General features: G+C 30.9%; 1 protein-coding gene across 1 annotated transcript; it reads left to right on the top strand.

Annotated features, from left to right (window-relative positions):
- The first annotated feature begins 234 nt into the window (after window positions 1-234).
- LOC143187716 (uncharacterized) lies at window positions 235-4,198 on the top strand. The gene is made up of 3 exons (XM_076391940.1): window positions 235-343; window positions 461-614; window positions 3,517-4,198. The coding sequence occupies exons 1-3, from the start codon at window positions 235-237 to the stop codon at window positions 4,124-4,126; spliced, it is 873 nt and encodes a 290-aa protein (XP_076248055.1). The 3' UTR covers window positions 4,127-4,198.
- The last annotated feature ends 6,295 nt before the right edge of the window (window positions 4,199-10,493 follow it).

Genomic DNA, 10,493 nt, shown 5'->3' with positions numbered 1-10,493 from the left:
TATTCTCAAAATTAAGCACTGTTCTATAATATGGATAGGAACTTTGTTGAGATGTATGCTGTTTAGCTGAATATAAAGCGGCTGCCACAGCCCATGCGAAACATGCGTGGTCATAGGATTTTACAGAAATTACTGCTTTTTTAAGTAGTATTTCTCGCGGTAGCTTGAAATGACATCCAACATGCTTCGGATTATACTTGTTTAAATTGATTATTAAATTCAGTATTTGCGACAATGTCCACCCACTATCACATTCCTGAAATTCTTCCAACAATGTTATTGTACATTCAACAATACATCGTTCATACCACTCTTCAAGATCCGATGCGCGAAATAACTAACAGTCTTTGGTATTTAAGCTTTTCGTTTCACATATATCACCTGCTATAAATTCCCCATTAAATATCGTATTCACTTTAAGTGCAGTGTGCTTCACCAATGCATGTCTGACATCTAAAAGCACTATACTTCTCGCACCGTGAAGGAAATTACGTGGATCGATATAATCTGAGTTTATCACAACACCTGTCAATACATGATTTTCGAATGCAGTTTCTAATTCACGCCACAAGAGACCATTGTTTGAATGTCCTGCACCTTCGTGCACGAAACGAGTACGCGTCACTAGTTTAAGACTTTCAAATTGTGCAATTCGAGCAACCAGAGATTGTTGAGTACCAATTGATAATCGAGGGCGTTTCTTTACTCGACAATATTGTTCCAATGACTCAAGATATTCGTTGCAACCTTCTTCCCATGCAATGTATTCATCTAGACAATTCAAACGAACGGCTTGTTCCCGCAATTCGTGTTCAGTAAGAACAAATTCATCCATGTCCATGACTTGTTAACTCTTGAATGTAACAGCACATTTCATAAAAATCTTTTATTTTACTTTTATATATTCTGATCACAGTTTAAACTGGTGTCATATGTCGCAATCACGTTGCATCTGTTTGCTCGTATAAAATTTTTGATAATTTTAGATTTTGCTGACATTACGCTGACGAGAAGTCACACGCAATTCGAGAAACTAAATAAATCATATAATTGTTACAAATGCATTTTAAAAATTAGTTAAGCAAAAAAAAAAATGTATTCTTTTTGGAAATTATTTTAACACTTATTGTATCAGTATAAATACAATGCTTACATCTTTTTTTCATGTATTATGCAATGGTTATAAACACAATGCAGATTTATGACTAGTCAGCTGTTATTGAATCAAGCATTCATTTATACAATTTATAAGAACATAAATACTAAACATAAATATTTCATATTACATTGTGAGATTGCAAGTGATGTATAGATGTATTGCTAATCAATTACGACGAAATATTAGACATCTATTATACAATTTGGCAAAATGTATAATTATAATTGATGTAGAACATGTTGACGAATAGTTGTGATGGTAAAGTAAGGGCAGGGGAAACTGAATTCAATGTATGTGGCAGGGGGGGGGGGGGGGGGGGGGGGGATCGTTCGCGCTCGATATGTGATACGAAAGAGAGTAGGAAGTCTCCCACTCCCAATTGATCATAACAACAAATATAAGTGGAAGGAGTAAAACATATTTGCAATGGTCGGAAGCCAACTGAAAACATTTCTTACGGGAACTTGCCTGAGTTATTCATTAAATGCTGTGCTAAAATATAAAGTTCAATCTGTAAACTTCGGGTCATACGTGTGAGCTAATTGTGTTTGAAATATTTCGTACAGAAAAATTGTATTAATTACTATTAATTGTATACCAGAATACAGTTCTTACAAATAGAATTATATCAAAATGTGTTCTCAATATTATGAAGAAAATAATGAATCTGTGTCTCATACTCCAATCAACGAATCAACCGAAGATAATGAAACTAAGAAAATTAAATATGTGAAGTATTGTGGGGTTCGATAAGATTATGTTATGTTTAAAAACATTTAGACTTAAGTAGTTTATGACTGGGCCATTTGGGACGTTGATGTTTTGCAGGCGAGTGGCGATGGTCAGCAGAACCGTGTCCCAAACCCTTGGAGATAGCTTTAGATTTATTGTTTAGGTTTGGGTCGTGAGTGAGACAGAGCATGAAAGAAATGAGTGGTGTCGACGGTGCGGGATGAAGGAAAATTCGGCAGAGTGGATTGGAAAGGCATAGGGCACAGATCAGAAGTTAAGGCGTAGAATATTGTGTGGATTATTAAAATATTTAGTCTAATTCATTTAGTAATATTATATTTCCAGTGATTATACAAATATATACAGGGTGTAGCAAAAATGTTGCAGTTCCTTAAAAGGGGTGATTCAGGGGGTGATTTGAAACAACTTCTTCCTTAGCGAAAATGTAAGATGAGGCTTCGTTAACGAGTTATTAACGAAAAACACCGGCCAATGAGAGCGCGAGTATGCCGTCCGAGCGACCGCGGTAGTGTTGAGTAGGCGCGCTAGATGCTACGGTTGTTCTCCGAACAAGAAAGTCGTCATACATCGAAGAAAATAGCATTAGTATGAAAACTGAAAGCGACATAATAAATAATACCGAGTCCTTTTTTTGTTTATCACTTGAAGTGAATAATTACTTAAAATCGAGGAAAACTACGTGTAACGTAAAAACACGAATATGTAAATTTCTTATTCGCATAACGTATAAACGAAAAAGCAATACAACAAAAAATAAAGGAAGAGGAGAACAAACTTCACCTGTAGTTTGTAAACCTGTGTCACTGGATCACTGTACCGATCTCGGTCATCAACCGTCGAAATGGTTTATGCTAAGGCAGGCGTTTAGGTAATTTATGGCTTTATTGCTTTGGTTTCGAAGGAGGCATGATCTCGGAGTGTCCGAACAAGGAAGGTCTGAGGTACTTAAACTACGTGGGGGGTACAAGGAGCTTTCTTGGAAAAATTCTACCCTACCATAAACCATTTCGACGGTCGATGACCAGTATCGGTACAGTGACCCAGTGACACAGATTTACAAACTACAGATGAATTGCATTTAATTCATTAATGATTATTATTTTTTAAATATAACGCAGGCTACTTTCAACGTTTCTATCTTCAACATTAATTCTCCAATTTTCCGTTCATTTCTTTTGTTGCATTGCTTTTTCATTTATACGTTACGCAAATATTTTCATACTAATGCTATTTCCTTCGACGCATGCCGACTTTCTTGTTCGGAGTACAACAGTAGCGCCCAGCGCGTATCCAACGCTACCGCAGTCGCTCGGACGGCAAACTCGCGCTCTCATTGGCCGGTGTTTTTCATTAATAACTCGTTAACGAAGCCTCATCTTACATTTTCGCTAAGGAAAAAGTTGTTTCGAATCACCCCCTGAATCACCCCTTTTAAGGAACTGCGACATTTTTGTTACACCCTGTATATACTTACATTATCATATACACGAGCTTGATTTAGCAAAAATCTTCCAATCCCACAGTATGTATTAATCTTACTCTTAATCTTTAAATTAAAATATTAAATTTATATGTATCTTATAAAAAAAATTGATTTCTTCTAGATCTAATTCTACTTTCAAACCGTCACACCCATGCCCTGTTCGTATCATGGGAAGTAGGTACCCGCTGACAGCAACATCCTATAAATATTTAGAAATTGGAATCGCAGTTAGACCCATATCAACCGTTGAAATTATTCTTGGTGATAATCGGGGCACTCAACTTCTATTACCTGCACCAATGTGGGATGCACTCATTGAAAAACGTGCAGAAATTAAAGAATGTGTTCTATCCGTGAATTCAGATTCCCCACCAATATGGATTGAAGAATTTGTAATAGAATTTACCAAAATTCATAATGTTAAGCTTATAAAATTTAGTCTAGCCAGTATCTCCTTATATTACACTATGGAAACGTTGAATAATTTATTCAATCATGTAAAATGTATTAATCTTATGCGTTCCCAACTATATGAAAATACGCATCGTATTAATATTCAGTTTATAAATTTTGTAAATGTTTTGAAACAAGATGGTGTCACACCAAAAACGAACTTGTCATGTATTGCTAATATGATATGTAACAGTAAATATTTCGACGACGATTCTTTGATTGATTGTGAACTACTAGCGTGTGCTTTAAATATTCTTGTCTACAATGCTAATATTTAATATTGTATAAAATTCTATTGTGATTTTACGCATTTAAATAATAATGAAGAAAAAAGTTTAATAAATATTAACATTAAATTTTAATTTCATGTACTTAGTTACCTATTGCATTCTACCTTCCCACTCTATACTTACATTTCTATAAATCAATTCGTAACAATTGCAACTAATATATATATAATTTTTAAAATTTTATTATATTTCAAATAACTAATTTCATGTACTCAATCACATTTCTTTAAAAAAATATTTTAAATCCTTTTATTGAAAAAAATTGAATAATTTTACACATACACACATACACAGTCTATCATTTCAAAATAACTAATTTGATCTACTTAAGGGGTAAAACCACTCTAGACGCAGAAAAGAAGCCCTAAATTTGACAATTTATTTTGGGAGTATGACAAGCGGAGTAGAATTTCTTTTCAGAGGGTTTACTCAACACATATTGAAGTATGAAAAGCAATATTTTTATTTTCATTTCCATACAAAATGGCGGCGACGGGGCCCTTCGTCGAAAACAGCTTTTTTAAAACACCCTCATGGGAGGACGAATTTCTCGCCATGTATGAGTCTTGGAACAAAAGATCAAAAGATTTTGTGATCTATGTACAACTGGCTTTGGAAGTATGTAGGATTATTCCTTTTAATCGATCCTGGAAGTAGTGCACTTTTTAAGAAATGAATCGATCTCTTGCCATAAAAATGGGCACTGAATTGTTTATAAAAATTACTATGATTACTATGATTATTACGATCATCACTAAGGTTATTATTGTGACAATGATTATTATGATTATTATGGCTATTATAATGATTAATAATATTATTTCAAAGATTATTCTGTCTATTATAACGATTGATATGATTATTCAGTTTATTATTACGATTGTTATCATTGTTATGGTTATTACAGTTATTACTATGATTATTATGATTATTATATTTATTACGATTATTATTGTGATTATTATCGTGGTTATTATGATTATTATCGCAATTATTATGATTGTTATGATGTATTATTATTATTATGATTATTATTATTATTATGGTTATTATGGTTATTATGGTTATTACTATTATTATTATGATTATTATTATTATTATGATTATTATGATTATAGTGGTTATTATAATGATTATTATGATTATTATGGTTGTTAGAATGATTATTATGATCATCATTAAGATTTTTATGTCTATTATGATTATTATGTTTCTTATGTATTTATAATGGTCATTATGGTTATTTCCAGGTATATTATGTATATTATTATGATTAATATGGTTATTATGGTTTTTAGTATGATTACTATGATTATTATGGTCATCATTAAGGTTACTGTGGCTATTATGATTATTATGATGACTCTGGCTATTATAATGATTATTAAGATTATTTCCATGATTATTCGTTTTATTATTACGATTGTTATGATTATAATGGTTATTACAGTTACTACTATGATTATTATGATTGTTAAGATTATTATTATGATTATTGTGATTATTATAGTTAGCATAAGTATTACTACGATTATTATGATTATTATTATTGTTATTATGATTATTGTGGTTATTATGACGATTACTATGATTATTATGCTTGTTGGTATGATTATTATGAACATCATTCGGATTATTATGTCTAAAATGGGATATAGAATTTCTGTCGATGCTTTCCGAAGTAAAAATGTCGGCTGCATCGCGTGGCTGGGTCAGATTTTCTCCTAGGCCCTTAGTTTTTTAAGCAAATTGAACATTATCTGCCAAGATTAGTGCATTTCGGGTGTCCTTTTGCATTTGTTCTTTGTTTAAACATTTTTAAATGTTTACAGCCCAGTAACAATGCATGTCATTTTGTTTGGGAATGTTCACTGAATAATCTGACACAAAAATCAACTGAATAACTATTACCGTTTAAACACAATAATTGTTCAAAGTTTAAGAATTGCGTTTATCTTCAAATCCTGTTTTTTCATAACTGAGGGTGATGGACCAATTCCGTTTCCGGATTCGTATTTCGGACAGGGTAATCTACGAGGATCACACAGTGGATATTGAAAGGTAAAACTCGTGTTGGACAGTATAATTCATGAAATTCCTGCAATATGTATTGAAAAAGTTGTTATGTCTGTTAAGGAAGATGGGTGATATATATGGGTGATATAGTGGAGGATAAATTGTTCATCCAGTTCCTGATCCTCAATTCAATACGTTTCCTAATTATAATAAGATAATTGAAGGGGGCAGTAATCAAAATTTTTTTTATTTATACGAGGAAATGCCATATCTGGTGCACCAATTATTAAAGAGATTAATCAATTTCCTAATCCTCCAATTATAAACGGTGTAACTACAAAAAAGATTATAATGAAAGCATGGGATGTTACAACAGAATTATAAATTTGATCATTTTTATTTCATGTACCAGGATTTCCTAATTCAAATCGAATAATTAATCTTAACGATGATCCAATTATTCCTGATCATATTCCTTCTCATACCCTAGCCTCCTCTCTCTCACATTCTACATCTTACACGTATTTATGATCTACGTCTTACGACGGAAGTTTGGGAAGTGTTAATCGCCGATTTTAATGAAACTTTGAAGAATTATTCTATGGTCCTACCTAAGAATCTTGCCGTAGAAAGAAGCTGCCCGTACGCACTTTTAAGGGAGAAGCTACATCTTTAATTCAAATCGCCCTTCTCCTTTCGGTGCTTATAGTTCGCAACGTAAAAGCGCTATAGAAAAACGTTTCATACAAAAGTTTTGCTGCTTTTCATGTCCTATAAAATGGCTTTAAAAAAATTTTGAAAGAACGCATTGTTTTTAAAGATTCAATTTCCCCTCCACCCTATTTTCTAACAAAAAATGTCTTTATTTCAGATAAATAAAGAGCATTTTGTTGTGAATTCTGCATGGTATAGCGATATACAATTATTCCATTTCTTGTATACAAAAGCGCTGCATCATTTCTGCGTAGCATAATATTCGTTCTTATTGGTACGGTGAATGGAAGTAAATATTCAATTATTATATTTTTTATTCTGATTTTTGCGTGCTGTCGTTATCGTTATTCGTTAAAAGCCCTTCACTTATCTGAAATAAAAACATTTTTTGTCAGAAAAAGGGGGGGGCGGGATATTGCATTTTTATAAACAATGCGTTCTTTCAAAATTTTTTTAAAGCCATATTATAGGTCCTGAAAAACAGTAAAACTTTTGTATAGAGCATTTTTTTATAGCGCTTACACTTTGCGAGCTATAAGCACCGAAAGGAAAGGGGCAATTTGGTTTTAAGGGGTAGTTTCTCCCTTAAAAGTGCGTATGGGCAGCTACTTTGTATGGCAAAATTCTTAGGTAGGACCATAGAATAATTGTATAATGTTTTATTAAAATCGCCGATTAACACTTCCCAAACTTCCGTCGTAAGACATAAATCATAAATCGGTGTAAGATGTAGAATGGCAGAGAGAGGAGGCTCGGGTAAGAGAAGAGGGAGAAAATTGTAACCTCAAGAGGAACAACAAACACATATATACATAATTCGTAGAACTAATTCCAAACTTATATTTTTTTATTCTTTATTAACATATATATTTATCCCTCCCATAAGGGTATTTTTTATAAAATGAATAACTTTAAAAAATTTATTAATTAAATTCAAACGTTTCAACTATGTACTTTCTATTATTATTGCAATTTCAAGACTTACTATAACCTGAAATTATTTAAATTTCATTAATAATAATTTATTTAATAAAAATTATTCTAATACATTTTTAAAATACAAACGTTTATATATATGAATTCTAATATCATCAAATATCATAATAATTATTCTTAGAATTATATATATTTATTTTAGTATTTAATTTCTAAAAAATTAATTTTTTTATTTTTATATTTGCAATTTAATATTTTTCATTAAATTATAGAAATAAATATTCATTTATTTCATTATCAATTTAACTCTTTATTTATTATAATAATTATATTTACTAAATTAATATGCTTATAATGTCAATTTAATATTTAAACTTAATATCTATTCTCTCTCTATATATTTAGTATTAGAAATTTTGATTTCATTAATAAATTTACAATTTATTCCTTTTAATCAGCCATAATACTTTCAATGAGATTTTAAGTTAATTGAATCTATTAATCTTCAAAATTAAATATATAAAATAACTACATAAATCTTAATTTTTTTATGAATTAAGAAATGGATATACTCTACTAATCATAAAAACATTGGAATATTATATTTTATATTCGCTATATGATCAGGAATAATTGGATCATCCATAAGATTTATTATTCGTTTAGAATTAAGAAATCCTGGTACATGAATTAAAAATGATCAAATTTATAATTCTGTTGTAACATCCCATGCTTTCATTATAATTTTTTTTATAGTTATACCATTTATAATTGGAGGATTTGGAAATTGATTAATCTCTTTAATAATTGGAGCACCAGATATGGCATTTCCTCGTATAAATAATATAAGATTTTGATTACTACCCCCTTCAATTATCTTATTATTATTAAGAAACTTATTCAATTCAGGATCAGGAACTGGATGAACAATTAATCTCCACTATCATCATTTATACAGGGTGTCCCACATAAGGTGGCGGAGCCGAAAAGGGGAGATTCCTGGTGTGATTCTAAACAACCTTTTCCTTTACAGAAATGTTCTCTGAAGCTTTGTTCACGAGTTATTAACGAAAAACATCGATCAATCGGAAAACGCGGATAGCGAGCGATCGGCCGTTCAGTGACAGCGCACAAGCTACGCGTAGTGTTTCCTACTCGCTGTGCTCGAATCTTGTACAAGAAACTCAAGGTCTCTATGTTATTGCCCAATTTCTCTTAAACTATTAGATGGGAAATTATGAAAAAAATCACGGACACGTCAGCTATTCCGACACATATTTTGGAATTTTTTCAAATTTTTATATTAATTGTCTAAGTTGTAAAAAATAAAAAACGAGGAAGAAGAATATAAAAATGCCGATTTATTAAAGTAATGCTAGGCTGAACTTTACTTTGGGGAAACAAAAATTAATGGTTTTTTTTTACATATTTTAATAATACTGGACGAGCGGAATCCAAAAATGCAAGTTTTAAGTTTAGGAATCCAGCGGTTGAAAAGTTATGCGTATTTAGATGTGAGCATTTTTAAACTATTCACTAGCTATTTCGACGCCATATTGGCTTGTACAGGCAGCTTAGCCAATGAGCGGAGACGTTGGATATGAGCAATTGCGCCACTGATATCATAATAGCGACCATTTAGGCAGGATAAATCAAATTTCGATGTTCAAAGTTTTACGAGTGATTTGATTTACGTGGTGATACCACAATATTCCCATGCGTTTGAGTTTAAGGTGTTCATTGCTAATTTCTTTGATTTTGTGTATTTTCGATTTTAATATAGTATTTCTTGTAGAATAGTAGTTTAGTATAGTATTTTAACATTTATAGTGTTGTAGTTTTTATAATATTTTAGAATTATTTATAGTATTTTATGATTTATATTAGTTTTTATTTAGTATAGTAAATGGGTATAGCATTTTATTAACGTATTTTAAATATCTTATATATAGTATTCTAACGTTTCATTCATATATTTATAGTATTTTAACGATTCACTCATTTTATTTATAGCATTTTAGCGATTATATTAGCTTTTATTTAGTACATTCAAGTAGTATAGCATTAATTTTATTTGATTGTTATGTATTATTAACTTTTGCCTACTTTCCGTGTTTTTTTTTTCTTTATTAGCTGTAGTATACTTTATATTTCTATTTTCTTGCAATTATTTATTTTTTTTGCTTTTGTAATAATGAGTGTTGGTAAATGGAATTTATCGAATGTTGTAATATGGGATAACGATTTAAAATAAAAAGAAATTTAATTGTAACACAACGCACGGAAGAAGTCTGTACGATATCAGATCCCACATGAATATATTCAAAAGTAAATAAAAAACCATAGAAACAAGACAGAACACTTTCTGTATCCTTCGATACTTTCGATACTTGTTTTTGTTCCTTGATTATATAATCTAACAGGCCCCCTCAAAAACAAGTCGGTGCTGTTCATATTAATTGTACATTAATAAGTCTAATAAGTGTACTACGAGTATTACCGTACAGACTGTCTACCTTGTGTTTTATTTTGACTCTAATTCTGGGAACAAAATACAAATGGTCCAACATTCGTTGCAAGGGAATGGGGAAACCCAGAAAAACCCATCCAGACCATACAAACTATATACAAAATAATAATAATTTTTATGCTTATATTAATCTTATTATTCTAATCCCATTTTTGCCCT

This window comes from Calliopsis andreniformis, unplaced genomic scaffold (assembly GCF_051401765.1).
Source record: "Calliopsis andreniformis isolate RMS-2024a unplaced genomic scaffold, iyCalAndr_principal scaffold0154, whole genome shotgun sequence".
Classification (NCBI taxonomy): Eukaryota; Metazoa; Arthropoda; class Insecta; order Hymenoptera; family Andrenidae; genus Calliopsis; species Calliopsis andreniformis.
Note: the sequence above shows the minus strand (reverse complement) of the source record. Positions and strands in the feature narration are given on the sequence as shown.